The 19,498-nt window shown below is 35.9% G+C and overlaps 1 protein-coding gene across 1 annotated transcript; it reads left to right on the top strand.

Annotated features, from left to right (window-relative positions):
* The first annotated feature begins 11,631 nt into the window (after positions 1–11,631).
* Positions 11,632–13,964, top strand: LOC141346139 (uncharacterized). The gene is made up of 3 exons (XM_073851053.1): positions 11,632–12,231; positions 12,449–12,731; positions 12,902–13,964. Exons 1-3 carry the CDS (start codon positions 11,978–11,980, stop codon positions 13,541–13,543), a joined length of 1,179 nt encoding a protein of 392 aa, XP_073707154.1. The 5' UTR covers positions 11,632–11,977; the 3' UTR covers positions 13,544–13,964.
* The last annotated feature ends 5,534 nt before the right edge of the window (positions 13,965–19,498 follow it).

The following is a 19,498-nucleotide window of genomic DNA, read 5'->3' as shown; positions in this document are numbered from 1 at the left end:
CACAAGTCATTATGCGCTAAATGGCTTCTCCCGGACATGTTGTGGAGTCTGCTGAGAGTTTTAGCCATCAAGCTATCAGAGGGGCTGAACTCAGTAGTAAATCTATATTTTTGCTATCATTAATCTTTGTGAACATATTAATGCCGTTGAGATGTAATATAGAAGTGATGAAGCTCTGCGGCCTCCTACACGGCTCAGTTTTTTTTTTTCATTTCAGAGGCCTTTGCGTTAGTAGTAAATTCAGGCTGTTTATGTTTAAACACATTTCTCACATTGCATCTGAGCTATGATTAATCACCGGTCCCTGAGACGTGTTTAAGGCATGTTTGAATTAATTACACCGGTTGTTGTGACAAGTACCTGCTTGAGAGGTTCAACATGCTGAAGAACATCTCCAATGCATTTCTCCATATTTCTGAAAGGAGAAATTATTTGTCAGTGCAATCGGATCTAAAATCTAAAGTCCACATGTAATGGAGAAAATCGAGAAATGAAAGTCACAATGTTGATGAAAGTCAAAATTATCAGCAAGCCAGAATTTACTGAACTACTTTCAGGATGCATTAAATTGATCGAAAATGACAGTAAAGACATTTCTAATGTTACAAAATGTCTTGTGGTTTCCACACAAATATAAAGCAGCACAACTGTTTTCAACATTGATAATAATAAAAATGTTTCTTGAGCAGGAAATCAGCATCTTCGCATGATTTCCGAAGAATCATGTGACACTGAAGACAAGTAATGATGCTGAAAATGCAGCTTTGCATCACAGAAATAAATTACATTTTACAATAAATTCACATGGAAAACATTTATTTTAAATTGTAATAATCTTTCACAATATTTAAATTGTTTAAAGTCCTACATTTTTAATCAAATAAATGCAGACCTAATGAGTATGAGTGGCTTCTTTCAAAAACAATCCTACAACCCCAAATTTTTGAGCAGTACTGAAAAATTCATGTTGTATGAATGAACAGACATTTCAACTATCTAAAATGTTTTATGAACCTAAATCTGGCCATTACAGTCAAGCACGAAATTATTCATATCCCTGGCAAATTCTGACTTAAAGTTACTTTTATTCAACCAGCAAGGTTTTTTTTTTTTTTTTTTTTTTGACCGGAAATGACACAGGCTTCTCCAAAAAGATAATAAGACAAAAAGAGGTATCATTGTGGAAGAAAAAAAACAAAAAAAAAAAAAACAAAAAAAAAAAACACATTTCTCAGCTTTTATTTACATTTGAACAAAAAGTGGCATGTCCAAAATTATTCATACCCTTTGAAAACTATCACAGTCTATGGGAAAATCCAAAGTTCTATACCATTTCAAATAGTCCAAGCTGTTCTAAAGCATCCTAATTACCCTGATTCATTGGGAACAGCTGTTTTAATCAACTCAACAGGTGAAAAACAGAAACTCTCTGCTGTTGGTTTGTGGACAGTCATGGCTAAGACAAAGGAGCTCACTGAGGAATTGCGGCTGCGCATTGTGGCTGCTCACAAGTCAGGAAAGGGCTATAAGACCATATCTAAATGTTTTGAAGTTCCAGTGGCTAAAAAAAATCTCAGAGGACGTGGTCGGAAGCCAAAAGTGACACCTGTGCTGGCCAGGAGGATAGTGAGAGAGAGGTAAAAAAGAATCCAAGGATCACCACCAAGGCCATCCTGATGAATCTGGGCTCTGCTGGTGGCAACATCTCAAGGCAGACAGTCCAACAGACACTGCACACCGCTGGGTCCCACGGACGCAGACCAAGGAGGACACCACTTCTCCAGATAAGGCACACAAAAGCCTGATTGGCCTTTGCAAATGCTTATCTGGACAAAGAAGACAACTTCTGGTATTCTGTTTTATGGTCAAATAAAACAAAAATTGAATTGTTTGGCCACAATGGTGTAGCCTTCATTTGCCGTAAAAAAGGAGAAGTCTTCAACCCTAAGAACACCATCCCCACTGTCAAACATGGTGGTGGGGACCTAATGTTTTTTTTTTAGCCGGTGGACCAGGGAACCTAATCACAGTAAACGGCACCATGAAAAAGGAGCAATACATCAAAATTCTCAACAACAACATCAGGCAGTCTGCAGAGAAACTTGGCCTTGGGCACCAGTGAACATTTCAGCACGACAACGACCCAAAACACAGCAAACATGGTGAAGAAATGGTTAGCAGACAAAAACATTAACGTTTTGCATTGGCCCAGCCAGAGTCCTGACTTAAATCCAATTGAGAATCTGTGGAGGACCTAAAGATCAGGGTGATGGCAAGGATACCCTCCAACCTGAAAGAGTTGGAGCTCATCGCTAAAGATGAACGGGCAAAAATACCAGTGGAGACATGCAAAAAGCTGGTCAGCAATTATAGGACGCGTTTGATTGCTGAATTAAGAATTATGATTATTAAGAATGAATGAGTATGAATCATTTTGGACATGCCACTTTTTGTTCAAATGTTCATAAAAGATGAGTAATAATTTTTTCCACAATGATGCATCGTCTTATTATCTTCTGGGAGACGTCTTTGTCATTTCTAATCAAAAAAAAAAAAAAAACCTTGCTGGTTGAATAAAAGTAACTTTAAAGTAAAGTCAGAATTTTCCAGAGGTATGAATAATTTTGGGCTTGACTGTATATTTGTCCTACATTTCCGTTTCTGTTATCATTTACTTCAGATAACCCCTCACAAATGCTAAGTAAAAACAGAACCAACTGTGGTTGGTCACTTGCATGTCAATCAAATGGTGTGTAAGTGGGCGGTTCTTATATAAGCTTCAATCTGATCTAAAAGGGTTCTGCATGACTAATGTGGATCTTTATGCCACTTTCAATGATATCAGAGGATGACATGAATCTACACATGCAAAGCACTATTTTAGCATTTTCTACTGATTAATCTCTCTTTTGCTTGTGTGGTTTTGCATTCAAACAGATTCAAAAATCAAGATTTTGCTTGCATAATCCATCCCTTAGGCTTTCTCTGTAACTCCTCCACTCGTTCATACCTGATCTCCTCCACGTTTTGCACATCCATACTCTCCTCTGGTCGTTTTTATTTGCTTTCCCAGAGCATCATTAGCTTTTCGCAGAACCATTAGAAGATGTCCTTGCAGAGAAAAAAAATGACACAGACATTCATGTGATTGCAAAGCCTTTTTGTATGGAGTGGACAAACGTTTTCGTCAACAAGTCTACGTAGATGCCATCAAGATCTCTATTTACACAACAATTAAGTAGACGCCTCAGTCGGCACTTGTTCACATACTTTGAAAGGAAAAACAAGTGTTTTTTTATGCCATTTTGCAGATGGGAACATGATTGAAAGCAGTATTTAGTTTCATTGCCTGAGGCCGTTACACAGTTCCACAAATTTGATCAAGTAATAATAGTACCCAATTGGAAAATATGACTCAAATTGAGATTTTTATTCCCTCCTTAAGGCAAAAGTTGTCTTACTTGTAATTGATATTTTGTCAAAATAATTGCTTTAAATGAGTTGTAGAAAAATCAATATTGCATTTAACTTTTTTTTTATTTTTTTTATTTAAATAATAATAATAAACAATGCTAAGATCAAACAGCAAAACACAGCACATTTGCTGAGAAGAAACTGCATGTGGGCCCTGAGGTTTTCTGGGTGTTTCTGGTCATCTACAGTTGAGGTCAAACATTTACATACACCTTGCAGAATTTTTAAAATGTTAATTATTTTACCAAAATAATATATTATAATATATTATATTTGTTTTATTTAGTACTGACCTGAATAAGATATTTCACATTAAAGCGTTTACATATTGTTCAAAAGTTTACATACATAAGTTTACATACATACATACAAAAGTTTACATGTGTTGTTACCTGAATGATCCACAGCTCTTTCTTTCTTTTTCTTTTTCTTTTCTTTTGTTTTGTTTAGTGATAGTTGTTCATGAGTCCCTTGTTTGTCCTAAACAGTCAAACTGCCTGCTGTTCTTCAGGAAAATCCTTTAGGTCCCACAAATTCTTTGGTTTTTCAGCATTTTTGTATATTTGAACCCTTTCCAACAATGACTGTATGATTTTGAGATCTATCTTTTTACACTAAGGACAACTAAGGGACTCATATGCAACTATTACAGACGGTTCAAACGCTCACTGATGCTCAAGAAGGAAAAATCATGCATTAAGAGGGGTGTAAACTTTTGAAACAGAATGATGATGTGTACATTTTTCTTATTCCGCCTAAATATTTTTTTTTTCCATTGTACTGCCTTTCAGAAGCTACAGAAGATACTTACATGTTTCCCAGAAGAAAAAACAAGTTAAATTTACCCTGATCTTCAAATTCAAAAGGTTTACACCCCTCTCTTAATGCATGGTTTTTGGAAAGTTTCCGCCCTTTCGCCACCATACATGTTGTAACAAACAGTCATAAATTATATTAAAAATGTAAATATTGTTACAAATGTAAATATTTTTTGAATAAAATCTAATCTGAATTTTATTTTAGATGAACTAAAAAGTTTAAGGTTAAAAAGTGAAAAGTTTGTTGAAATAAAATCCCAAATATATAGAACTAATAATGAGTAATTAGCCTTAAACACCACTAATTATCTGCTAGGAAGAGAACAAGAAAATACCCAGTCTGAATAAATGGAGTAAAAACAACATTTCCATCATCCTGAGCTATCCTGCCTGCTCTTTCTGTTCGATTCTGTTTCAGGAACTTTTGAGCCACCGCTCCAGAAGTGCTCTGACAGCTCCAGAATCTCTCCTAAACGACAGGCCAGTTCTCAGCAGAGAGTCTCGACTAGATAAAACTTCAATAATAAATCACTGCTTATGCACTTTGTTACATTTCTACACCATCGGTTTTGGCAAAGAAAGGTCTTTAATTTTTCATTCCAGGCTCATTTCCTGGCGGTGCTAACATTTCCAGAACGCCAAGTGTATTCAAGCGTACTCTATGCTTTCTCGCAACATGACGTGTCTGCCATTTTAATGGCTCCCATCCGACTCTAATCATTCCGTCGTATTCTCGGAGATTTGCAACCTGGAGCTTAAAAGCCGTGGATGGAATTTCTGCATCTGTGACATCTACCTGTCAATGTGTGAGTAGCCATGGCGCAGAGACTCAATTGACTGACTGCTATTAGTTCGGTTGTGCCTAACATGACGCCAATTATGATAAGCGCTAATGCTCCATGTGGTAATTGCAGACAGGCTATAATAGCTACTGTGGGAACTGCAGTCATGTTGCATGGAATGACAGCTACATGAAGGTGGAAATGAAATGCTTTGTTAACCGATGAAGGTAATAACCCGTCTACATGTGTTTTCCACCTGATTGGCTGGCATGACGGAGTGATAGTATAGCAAAGCCATGTATGTTGTGATACAATCACTCTCCATCAATTTTTTTTCTGTTTTTAGAAGATTACCAAGATGTTTATCTCACGTTTTATTACAATATTCTGCTGCTTGAAGGAGAAGTTCACTTCCAGAACAAAACTTTACAGATAATTTACTCACCCCTGTCATCAAAGATGTTATGCCTTTCTTTCTTCAGTCATAAAGATGTTTTTTGAGGAAAAAACTTCAGGAATGTTCCCTATATAGTGGACTTCTATGGTGCCTGTGAGGTTGAACTTCGAAAATGCAGTTTAAATGCGGCTTCAAAGGGTTCTAAACAATCCCAGCTGAGGAAGAAGGGTCTTATCTAGTGAAATTTCATTTTTGACCTTCCATGCACGTTCACTGTGTAAACACTGGGTCGGTACTTCTGCAGCTAATTTTAAAGGGTTACTCCACCCCAAAATGAAAATTTTGTCATTAATCACTTACCCCCATGTTGTTCCAAACCTGTAAAAGCTTTGTTCGTCTTCGTAACACAATTTAAGATATTTTGGACGAGAACTGGGAGGCTTATAACTGTCACATTGACTGCCAAGTAAATAAAACTGTCAAGGCTGTCATTGTTAGTTACAAAATATTACTCCTTACCTATAAGGCCCTTAATCGTTTAGCTCCTACATACCTAACTAGTCTTCTACCACGCTACAATCTATCATGCTCCCTAAGGTCGCAAAACTCAGGACCTTTGTTAGTACCTAGGATAGCAAAGTCCACTAAAGGAGGGAGAGCTTTTTTTTTTCGCATTTGGCTCGGAAATTCTGGAATAGCCTTCCTGATAACTTTCGGGATTCAGACAAACGCTCTATGTTTAAAGGTGCCATAGAATGCATTGATACAATATTTTAAATTGTTCTCTGATATCTACATAGAAGGTATATGGCATAAGAAAGGGCAAAAATTCTCCAGAAACGGAGAAACAGAGTCCATTTACAACCCTAGGATTTGTCCCTAGAATGAAATGGTCTGTTATTACCTTACTTTAAAGGTTCATGAATAATAATGATGAGCTTTGCTCTGATTTGCTGTTTCACAGAGCAGCTCATTCAGTAGCTGGCACAAGGAGGAAAATATATATTTAATCACGGAAACCGAGCCGCTATTAATATGCAGGTCATTGAAACTGCCGTTTTGAATGCACGATCATTTTACTTTCACTTTTAATTTGCGATTACCGAGCTCTGTGTAAGGTTATACTACAACGGCAGCACTAACCACATATTTTACAAGTTTAGATGCTTGTTAGTGATGCTCAGGATCTGTAAATATTTCGCCAGTTATCTCTCCTTACTGTGTTTATGTGGTAAGTGAAATCTTATGTACTGCAATGTAACAGGCTAGCGCTAACAAGAAGCTAACCGTGTCCCTTCAGTGGCTCGCCTTATTTTATTAGAACGCCTTATTATTAGTTTTCTGTGCCTTTCTGAGTACAGACACCAACCCATCCCTGCACTTAACATCTCCTGCACAACCTGGAACATAACAAATTTATTCCCGTGATCTGCCATTTTCACTATTGTCCTCGCTTTGTTTTTTTCACAATAGTCTACCTGTAGAACTTCTGATGATTGGGCTATGAAAATGTTGGGGGCGTAATTATTAATGATCACGTCTCTTACGTAATAGTCGCTGTTTTGTTGGAATTGGCCTCTTTTTCAGTGGTCTTTTGCAAACACTAGATTAATATAAGAAGGAGGAAACGATGGTGTTTAAGACTCACGGTATGTCATGTACAGAACTGTTATTATTCAACTATGCCATGAAGGTAAATACAGTTTTCCATTCTATGGCACCTTTAAATCTAGATGAAAGATCTCTTTAGCCAAGCATTCACATAATGTATCTTATAACTTTGTACTTCAGTTACATCTGATCAAATGCACATCAACATCCTTTAGCTTGGGCTGAACATATCTTTTTTGCTTAGAACAGCAGCTACGCTAATTATTTCTCTATTTGTTTCTCTGTTTCTGCCATGGGATTAACATCCCGTGGTAACTAGGAATTACACAAGCTTCAGTCTGAATTCAGAATACCCGAGAAGAGATGATGCCAACTCCTCAGAGGACCTCTGATGATGCCAGGCCTGAAACAGCATACAGCACTACGAAATTGTGCTATAAGTTTGATTGCAACATATACTGTTAATAGTGTTCATCATCTAGTTGATTACATCATTTACTGATTTTACCGTACATCTATGCTGTATGTATATCAACTTGACATAGTCACCTCTACAGTCGTGGCCAAAAGTTTTGAGAATTACATAAATATTGGAAATTGGAAAAGTTGCTACTTAAGTTTTTATAATAGCAATTTGCATATACTCCAGAATGTTATGAAGAGTGATCAGATGAATTGCATATTCCTTCTTTGCCCTGAAAATTAACTTAATCCCGAAAAAAAAAAAAAAACTTTCCACTGCATTTCATTGGTGTCATTGAAGGACTTACTGAGATCATTTCAGTAATCGTCTTGTTAACTCAGGTGAGAATGTTGACGAGCACAGGGCTGGAGATCATTATGTCAGGCTGATTGGGTTAGAATGACAGACTTGACATGTTAAAAGAAAGGTGATGCTTGAAATCATTGTTCTTCCATTGTTAACCATGGTGACCTGCAAAGAAACGCGTGCAGCCATCATTGCGTTGCATAAAAATGGCTTCACAGGCAAGGATATTGTGGCTACTAAGATTGCACCTAAATCAACAATTTATAGGATCATCAAGAACTTCAAGGAAAGAGGTTCAATTCTTGTTAAGAAGGCTTCAGGGCATCCAAGAAAGTCCAGCAAGCGCCAGGATCGTCTCCTAAAGAGGATTCAGCTGCGGGATCGGAGTGCCACCAGTGCAGAGCTTGCTCAGGAATGGCAGCAGGCAGGTGTGAGCGCATCTGCACGCACAGTGAGGCCAAGACTTTTGGAAGATGGCCTGGTGTCAAGAAGGGCAGCAAAGAAGCCACTTCTCTCCAAAAAAAAACATCAGGGACAGATTGATCTTCTGCAAAAAGTATGGCGAATGGACTGCTGAGGACTGGTGCAAAGTCATATTCTCCGATGAAGCCTATTTCCGATTGTTTGGGGCATCTGAAAAAAGGCTTGTCCGGAGAAGAAAAGGTGAGCGCTACCATCAGTCCTGTGTCATGCCAACAGTAAAGCATCCTGACACCATTCATGTGTGGGGTTGCTTCTCATCCAAGGGAGTGGGCTCACTCACAATTTTGCCCAAAAACACAGCCATGAATAAAGAATGGAACCAAAACACCCTCCAACAGCAACTTCTTCCAACAATCCAACAACAGTTTGGTGAAGAACAATGCATTTTCCAGCACGATGGAGCACCGTGCCATAAGGCAAAAGTGATAACTAAGTGGCTCGGGGACCAAAACGTTGAAATTTTAGGTCCATGGCCTGGAAACTCCCCAGATCTTAATCCCATTGAGAACTTGTGGTCAATCCTCAAGAGGCGGGTGGACAAACAAAAACCCACTAATCTAACAAACTCCAAGAAGTTATTATGAAAGAATAGGTTGCTATCAGTCAGGATTTGGCCCAGAAGTTGATTGAGAGCATGACTCTTTGCATAAATGTCATGTAATTGTCAATAAAAGCCTTTGAAACATATGAAGTGCTTGTAATTATATTTCAGTACATCACAGAAACAACTGAAACAAAGATCTAAAAGCAGTTTAGCAGCAAACTTTGTGAAAACTAATATTTGTGTCATTCTCAAAACTTTTGGCCACGACTGTAGTAAACTACTAAATAAATTGTAGAAACCTAAATTCTGAGGCACGTTTTCAGTACGCATGCATCGTGGTCTGCTCGTGAACTCATGAACACGCTTGCAGAAAGTGTCACGGAGGAGAAGAAAAAGTCAAAATTTTTGTTCTTGTTCTTGTCACTTCATAAAATTCAGATTGTACCAATGATGGCAGATGGACTATTTTGATGATATCTTTCATACTTTTCTGGGCCTTGACAGTGTTATTTACTTGGCAGTCAATGGGACAATGGGTTTGGAACGACATGGGGGTAAGTGATTAATGACAAAATTTTCATTTTGGGGTGGAGTAACCCTTTAAAATTGGAGGAGAACATGAAATGGTTTTTCAACATACCCTAACTTAGGGGCGTGCAATATTGACAAAAAACAATATCTCGATATTTTCTGTGATTTTCTTGATAACGATAATTAGATGATATTTTGCTATGTGTGTTAATGACTACGGGGGTGGACTAGGACAAAATTTCAGGCCGGGAAATCTCACACTTATCCAGACCATCCTATATACCCACAAATTTTGAAACCACAGACAATATCTTTTGTATGGCCTTTATCATCATCATCACATAAAAAGTTCCCCAAAGAACCTTTCAGTGAACAGTTCTTAAAAGAACCATTTTGAAAAACATTTTAAAAATCTAAAGAACCTTCTTTGACTATAAAGAACTTTTTCTGCATTTAAAAGGTTCCATGGATGTTCAAGGTTCTTTATAAAACCATCAATGCCAATAAAGAACTTTTATTTTTATTTTGAGTGTAGTGCAATAATAGCAACATCTTGAATATATCTTCATAGAAAAATGGTAAAACTGAACATGTTTTTGCATTATCATGGGTCATGTTTTGTTTTAAGAAAAATTAACCATTGTATTATTAGGCCTATGGTAAAAGTAACTATGTTTTGGGGGGATTGATTACCATTTGCATAACCAGAGTTATCTACAAATACCATTGTGAAACTACGTAGTGTAGCAAAACCATTGTTAATTTGTGGTTACCATTACTATAGTAACCATGGTTTTTGGTTTTATTTTTTTAGTAAAAACACGGTTAATTTTCATAAGGGTTGTGTATTTGTCTGCCTTAACTTCCTCTAAACCTGTTATAAAACTATGTGAAAATTTGTCATACTCTTTACAATAGTAATTATTGTGTGGAGTAACCCTTTAAACTGCATTTTGGAAGTTCAAACTGAAATGTCTGCCTCCAAAAACAATTTCTTTACGTAATTTTTTGTTCTGGAACTGATCTTCTCCTTTAAATGACTATGTGGTAAATGCATATTCTTGTTTAAAGCTTAACTAATGCTAAACAGTTTAGTCACACCTCTGTTCAGCAACAGATGTTTGAAAAAGTTGTCAAACAGAAGCGCCATTAGTGCATTCTGAGCATTTACTCCGTGCTGCGCGTTGAACATATGTCTCCATGGCTGCCCTCTCCAAATCCCAGAAATGATGTGAGGAAGTGTAACACTTTCCTATAGCTCTTTATAAACATATCTGCATTGCAGAAAATAATAAACTTTCCATGATGCAAACAGCATTTCTCCACCAGAAGCATGCTTTGTAATTGCAAATCAGTGATTTAGAGCATCAGTGCATGCGGTATGTAGGCAAAAGTGTTGCTTTCATCCACCAAAGGATGTGTTTTGATGCTACCTGCTCTCAGAATGAAGTGCATCCTCTATTTTTGATTTCCCGTGGGCGCACTGCAGGTAAACAAATTTAATTAAGTCAATTTATTTTATTTCAGTTTTAACGTCTTAAAAGACAATATGAGCATATAGCGTCTGTGTATGTGATTTTGAGGTGTAGTAATTGAAAGGGATGAGGACAAATGTCATCACTCATGTCTTGTGGCAGCCCTGTAATGGGATAAAGAATCGGTGACAAGATGCATAAATGGCCGAGTAACAAATATATTCTCACGGCAGACAGACAGACGTGTTGACATTTTAGTTTTAAAATGCCCAAGCTTTTAGGATCCTTCTTGCGCTGCTGAGAAATGCGTGTTCGCTCTCATTTGTGAACCTAATAGTCCCAGAGAAGCAGAACAAGAAGCGGCTGAATACATTCATTTCATTTCACGGGCCGAGTGAAATAATGGAGCCGGTCGCCGCCTGAGGATATTGACATATTGCTCACGGGCATAATTCAGATCACAACTGGAGACTGTTTTAACCAACACAGCTATTATTCAGATATTATAAAAAAAAAAAAAAAAATAGCTGAATTATACACAGTATCTTAAAGTTAACTTGAAATATTGTTTGTAACACACTTCTCTTTGGTAATCTGACATATTTACATGTGAAACAGGATGTTTACTTTTGGGTGGAATTTAAATTGTATCCACTGTAATCTGATTGGATCATGATTTTTTTTTTTATTAAAAATGAATCTAAAAAAATATATACAGTTTTTGCCCATTGCTTAAACACTAAAACCGAATGCTTAGATCAAAGCCTCAATACCTAAACTTCTTGAAGCATACTTTAAACACAGTGTAACCATAGCTTAAACACATTGTCAACTTTGCACTTTGTTTGCAAATCTGTGACACACTTATTGCGAAACAATACACACGTTTTCTTACATTAGACACATTGTTCACAAACAAAATCACCTGTTATCATTGGGTTAACACTCTGTTCAAAATGCAAAACTAATCTGGCAATTGTAGGCACTTACATACACACCTGAAAACACTTGCACAGAAAACAGAACACCAATCGGTCTGAGCCTTAGCACTACAAATAGGCCTCAGGTAAACCATTTTGAGAACTTTGGAAGCATGGAGGCCATGAGAGTCAGAGTTAGAGGAGGACAAAGAGGGAGAGGATTCGGACGTGGAAGAGGACGAGGACGAGGACGAGTACAAAGACAAGGACCAGTGCGTAGACGTGTGTCTGATGACATCAGGGCTACTCTGGTGGACCATGTGATAAATCATGGCCTGTCCATGAGGGAGGCTGGGCAAAGAGTCCACCCTAACCTCCGTCGCTACACAGTAGCATCGATAATAAGAACATTCCGACTGGAGAACAGGTATATCTTCAAGTTTCCACTCCAGACTGTACCTACTGTATGTGTCACATGATTCTGTATCATATTACAGTAACTGTACTATACAGAAATAGGTAGTGCTGTGAAGTATATGTAAAAGAGAAAAACATTGTGATGATACAGTACTATGTACAGTTTGAAATTACAGTATGTGAAAAAGAACCTAATCAATGACATCTTGTGGTGGCATTTTCTACAGAATGATTGGACGACCTCCTCAGGGTGGAAGGGCACGGCTCTTCACTGAACAACAAGAGCTTGCCATCATAGAAATGGTCAGAGAAAATAATGCAATCCGACTTCGAGAGTTGCAACAACGCATCATTGAAGACAGAAATGTATTCAACCATATCAACCGGGTCAGCATTTCTACACTAAGTCGCATCCTAAAGAAACATAACTTCAGAATGAAGCAGCTGTACAGGGTGCCATTTGAGCGGAACAGTGTCAGGGTGAAGGATCTGCGCCATGATTATGTGCAGGTATGTGTCACTTTACTTTACATACTATATATTGATGTGGGAATGACGGTTTATGCTGCCCCTGCCCAGCCTGCAGCTTGACCCAACCCAGCACCTACTTGTGTGAAATTCTAGACATTGTAGTTACTTTATGTGTTTTCAGTAACACTACTCAATATTTTCTGATACAGACAGTTCTGGATTTTGATGCTGCCGAACTGCCACATGAGTTCATCTACGTGGATGAGGCAGGCTTTAATCTGGCCAAAACCAGGCGTCGGGGCCGTAACGTAGTTGGGCAAAGGGCTGTTGTGAATGTCCCTGGGCAGCGTGGGGGAAATATCACCTTGTGTGCTGCAATTAGTGTCCAAGGAGTCCTGCATCACCATGCCACTCTAGGTCCCTTCAATACAGAACAGATCATTGCATTTTTAGATGCACTACATGCTGTTGTGCAGGAGAGACCAGAACAGCCCAGGTTTGTTATCATCTGGGATAATGTTAGTTTCCACCGGGCAGCTCTGGTCCGAGATTGGTTCAACAACCATAACAATTTTACAGTTTTATACCTGCCCCCTTACAGCCCTTTTCTAAATGCAATCGAGGAATTCTTTTCAGCGTGGCGGTGGAAAGTATATGATCGGCAACCACACGCCCGCATGACTCTTCTGCAAGCAATGGAAGAGGCATGCGGAGACATTGAAGTGGGATCAATCCAAGGGTGGATTCGGCACACAAGGCGATATTTTCCCCGATGCCTAGCCCGCGAGGACATCGCTTGTGATGTTGATGAGGTCTTGTGGCCAGATCCGAACAGAAGGCGGGATCCATAAGCCCCTGGCCCCCCTGTTTTTTTTTTTTTTTACTTTTGTTTTGTTGCTAAATTTGAGGATATTTGATTTTATTTTTCTGTATTTCTGTATGAATGTTTTTTTTTTGTGTAAAAATGTTTGATTACAGAAACTCTACTTTTGAGTTTGAGAAAATGACAATAAAAATACAAACACAAAGACTGCAGTGTTTTATATAAAGCCCATCAGTGTGTTGCGGGTGATATGAAAGACTAATTCAAATGGTCCTTGTGTGTATGGTTTTGTTGCAAGAATTTCATTTTTAGAAAGGAGTGTTAAGTTTTGATTGCTGTGTTTCATTTTGGCATAGATGTGAGTTGTTAATCCCCAAGTGCTATGTCTGATTTATTTGTGTGTAGAGTTTTGACATAATGAGCCAAATTCTGCAAAAAGTGTGTAAGCAATAGGCAAAAACTGTAATACAAATCAATTAACGGTTTATGAAAACCCTTACATAAATTATTATTATTATTTTTTTTAAGTATTTCATGCTCATCAAGACTGCATTTATTTGATCAAAATCAAAGAATAAAAACAGTAATATTGTGAAATATTATTGCAATTTAAAATACCAGTTTTCTATTTTATATAGTTTACAATATAATTTATTCCTGTGATACAAAGCTGAATTTTCAGCATAATTACTCTAGTCTTCAGTCTCACGTGATCCTGCAGAAATTATTCTAATATGCTGATTTATTATTAACATTGGAAACAGTTGTGATGCTTCATTTTTTTTTTTCTTTTGTGATACCTGTGATACTTTTTTTAGGATTTCAAAATGGCATTTTTTGCAACAATATAAGTCTTTACTATCACTTTGTATCAATTTAACACATCCTTGCTGAATAAAAGTAGTAAGCAGTAAGTAGTAAAAGCAGTAAGTAGTAAAAGTAGTAAGTAGTAAAAAAAAAAAAAAAGACTGACCCCAAAGCTTTTCAAATAATTCTGAAAACGTATCACAGGTTCAAAATAAAATAAAATAAAATAAAATAAAATAAAATGAGCAATACAACCGTTTCCAACATTGATAATATATCATTATATTACAACGATTTCTGAAGGATCATTTGACACTGAAGACTGGGGTAAAGATGCTGAAAATTCAGCTTTGCATCACATAAATAAATTATATTTTTATATTAAGTATATTAAAATAGAAAACCAATATTTTAAATTCCAATAATATTTCATAACATTACTGATTTTTTTTTCTCTATTTTTGACCAAATAAATGCAGCCTATATATATATATAAATAATTTTTATTTTTTCTTACAATATCAACATGTATTGACTAATTTTAGGATGGATATGCCAAAAATGTATTGCACATACATAAACATATTTGTATTGGCTAGATGTTAATATATGAAATTGTTTCAATTTCTTATAGGTTTTGTATATGTTTATACTTCATATGATAATATATTTCATATATGGAAATTTAATGTACATATATTACATTTGTGTACAGCAAGACTAGTGGCTGGTTGCATAAAATTATTGATTGGTCTAAATTAAATTCTAAAAGTAATGCTTGGCTAACTGCTAGTTGGTCAAACCAGATGACATAGGGGCTGTTTATGAAACTGCCACAGAATGTGCATTAAAAATATGCTCAATGGCTATTTCCATTTGCATGTCCAATAAAAACATGAGAACACATCACTGATATCTGTGTTATTTCTTTAAGTAGGCTATGTTTGTCTATTGTTGTGATCTATAAGATTATTAGATCAGCTTTCTTTACAAATGCAGGTAAATCCAAAAGGGTTCACATACTTTTTCTATTGCACCTACAAAAAACCTGAACATGCACACACATGCTAACATATACCTTTATAAATATTTAAGGCCACTCTTATTTTGTAATAATTTCAGTTGCATGCATACAGTGATAATAAAGGCGAATGAAGCATGCAATATCTTCAGATAAGCAGTAAATGCGGCACTAGGACTGGTCTCTCTCCCATCTATCTTCAATCACCTGGTCCCTCGCTTCACCTGCATCTCTGATGAGGTTTTCTTCCATTTCATTGGAGGGTAAATTCAGATGTTCGGAGCTGCTCTGATTCCAGCTACCAGGAAGAGATTTGGAAAAAAAGCAGGTTTGTAGGAGGCCACTGCGCTGTCCTCAATATTTAAACATTTGAACATTTAATCCTACTGAGCGCTTTAACGCTGGGGACACGGGCTCTTTGCCGCAGACTGCAAAAGCGATTTAATGGTAGAGCCACAGTTGTCAGCGTTCAGTAATCTGACATGATGGGCAGTATAAATAAAGCATCTGACATGATTACAGTTTTAATAGTGGATGAGCATCCCTCAGAAAAATGCTCTCAGCACTTTCAAATTTTGCGAAATAATCTCTGTGATCCAATGTCTCTTCTATTCATCCCTGCCGCACTGATGGACAGGACTAGGTGATTTCCTGTTCAATTTGTGAGCCACTCTCAAGCCTTTAACAGATAAAAAGGCTCCATATGGTGCATTTTGCATGTTGTATTCGCAGCGTTGGGAATCAAGCAGTGGCGTTTACTGTGCCTTTTAGTCTAATGCAAGTTCTTAGCGATTTTCAGTTGATGTTTACATTGTTATTAGGTTAAGAGGAACAACATTTAACCTACACGAGTAACCAATACTACAATACTATATTTTTATATGTTCAAATTAACATATTATTCAAGTTTATGGGTATTTATGGGTGTTTCTGCAAATTAATAATACAAAGTATATGTAGCATTTAATATTAAGAGAAATTTGAGATACAAGATTAATTGATAAATTGAAAACAGCAAGGCAAATATCACGTGATATTATGAACAGATATAATATGAATTTGTGTAAATTCCGAAAATACTGCAATTTTGTCAAATTATGAAACAAGTGTGACAATATTATTTAATTGTTTGTTTTAGATACATTAACCACATAATTCATATTTTTTAATAATGGATTTACATAGTTTAATAAAAAAAAAGTTTTGTATTTTCATAGTTTCATATTGTCTGGATCTGTAAAATAAAATAAAAGAAAAAAAAGAAAGAAAGAAAGAAAGAAAGAAAGAAAGAAAGAAAGAAAGAAAGAAATTAAAAATGGGGATAAGAGAAAAAATAGGGGGAAAACAAACAAAAAATGAAATAAAAAATGACAGACAAAAAAAGGAAATTAGGGAAAGAAAGAAAGAAAGAAAGAAAGAAAGAAAGAAAGAAAGAAAGAAAGAAAGAAAGAAAGAAAGAAAGAAAGAAAGAAAGAAAGAAAGAAAGAAAGAAAGAAAAATGTAAATAAAAAATGGGGATAAACAATAGAAAAGTAGTTTGTAAAGTAAAAAAAAAAAGGTTTAATATATAATAAAATTCATGTTTTTAATAAACTTTTTTTTTATTATTATTCTGCGTTCCAAGTAATATCAATCAAACTGCAGCTGGTTTGTTTTGATTAAATAATATTAACAAAAAATAATAAATAAATAAAATACAACTAACACAATAAATCACAATAAAAACATGATTTATGAAAATTATTAAAACAGTGTTATGTTGTCTGTTTTTGCATATGTGTGTGTGTGTGTGTGTATGGAAAGAAAGAAAAAAGAAAGAATGAAAGAAAGAAAGAAAAAATGAAATAAAAATGGGGATAAAAAGAAAAAAGAAGTGAAAAAAAGAAAAAGTTTGAAAAAAATGTTTAATATATAAATTCAAAATTATATATATGAAAATATATATTTTTAAAAATATCCAAAAATCATGTTTTTACTCTGCATTCCAAGTAATATCAAACAAACTGTTTTGATTGAATAAAAATAACTAAAAAAAAATACAATAAAAAAAACATAACACAATAAAAAAACATGATTTATACAAATAAATAAAAACAGAGTTATCTATTTTTGCAAATGGTTATTTAATATATGATTTAATATCTGATTAAATAAATCCCTTATAAATAAAAGTGCTTGCAGTTGAAGAAACACCCGCAGAATTATTATTAAAATGTTTAAAAAGGCATAATCACAGTGATACAGTCTGAAGCAAAGCTATGTATTCTTTTATATGTTAATAGTTGCTATTCAGATATTATTACTAATAACAACCTTATTTTCTGAGCATAAGACATTAAAGTATAACAATGATGGCAGACCCAGAGGCGAAGGTTTAATTTAGCATATTTAACATTTCAAACCGACCTGTATTCCAGCGATTATTAAAACAGTGAAAACACAGCGGCCAAAATCTCTTCTTGCTGCCAACATATTTCTTTGATTTGATTTGACAGAGCAGCTCCACCACAGACGTGGACCTGCAAGCGCTTGTGGGCTTTTCGATTCTCTTTAAATAGAAAGAAACAGCTCAAAACGATTCGCAGGCAATGCCAACAAGTAAAGCTTCGTGATTATCTGCCATTCCACTGTCTTGTCTCTGACATTAATCTCTGTGCCGCTGATTGATCCTAATGAATCAACGCCACATGGTATCCATGTAAATGACGTACTGAAATTGAGCATTTAATTGCTTCATTTGCGATTATTGTTGGATTGAGAGTAATGACTTTCCATTTGCATGAATAGGGAGAGGGGGTTATCAAACAAACAGAACAATCGTCACCGCTTTTTGAAAATCACACTGCAGTTCGGTTGACAGACTGCTGATGAATTCTGGGTTGTCTGTCAGCACAGGAATTTGCATGGCTTTGATGGCTCTCTCCAGCATGCAAGACGCTGGATTTCTTTCAGTCATAGTTTTGACAGCTTTGCTGTTTTGAAAAGCCATATAAAGCTCTGACTAACACACACACAGTGCACGATCTGAAGAGCTCACTTCAACAGGTTTCATTAAAGACAACTTTGCTTTGCTTTTGCATTGTGCAAGATTCATTGGTGCATGTCTACCACATTTAGATTTCATCATCATTTTCTTCAAACATATAAAAATGTAAGAACTTTTTTTCTGCTGCTAAAACATGTTTTCTGCTGATGCAACCAAACCAGCGTAAAATAATATTAGTCACACATGTTAAAGGAACCATATGTAGGATTGTGGCCAAAACTGGTACTGCAATCACTTTCAAAATACTGTAGAACGGTGTATCCCCTCCCGCTCCCCCCTGACTCGAGGTTGCCAGCTAAGCTGCAGGATCCAGCAGGAATATAGGCTGCTACAAGGAGCTTTTAATGGCAAGTGACGACTCCTACACAGTAATTTTTTTCTTCTGTTAATTATGTTTATGCTTCACGAGAGATGTTTTGCTAAGTAATTATGTACACTCAAAAAAATGATTCTACCACACTGTAGAGTTAATTTAAAAAAATCTTTTTCAATTAAAACACTTGGGTTAGGTTTCCCATTTAAACAATTGCATTGTGTTAAACTGATTTGAAACAGTTTCGTTTTGGTTCAACTCAATATTTTCATTTTGAAAGAACGTATTTCAATTAAGTAGAGTTGAGAGTAGATCAATTATTTTACTTGTGTAACTAGGAAGTGGATTCCCCCTTCCCATCATGCTTTGCACACGGCTGGATAAGGAGAGTAAATGTTGAAATAAAATTTTATTTTATGCATTTTTTGAATAAAATGATAAAATTGGGAGACTTGTTAATGTTTAATGTTCTTTTATGTTTGTATTTAAAACAGTTTCTGGTATGGTAGTGTTTTTGGGGGTTACCATTGTGGTGAATGCATAGAGCATGTGCTTGGGTTGAGGACATGAAAACATAAGTTAAAGTTGTTTTAATAATAAAATAAACAACTACTTTGGGCATGCCATGGATGTAACAAAGCCATCTTATGGCTAATGCCTAATAAGTTGGTTAATGCCTAAAGTTAAGTAAATCCAATGTATCATTTTTATAGTGTAGAAGAATTTCTGCCTAGTTATTTGTTTTCCAGTTAAATGTTTTAGATTGAGTTCAACAAGCATAAAATAATTACTTCAT

The sequence above is a fragment of the Garra rufa genome, chromosome 11, assembly GCF_049309525.1.
Source record: "Garra rufa chromosome 11, GarRuf1.0, whole genome shotgun sequence".
NCBI classification, from domain to species: Eukaryota; Metazoa; Chordata; class Actinopteri; order Cypriniformes; family Cyprinidae; genus Garra; species Garra rufa.
Note: the sequence above shows the minus strand (reverse complement) of the source record. Positions and strands in the feature narration are given on the sequence as shown.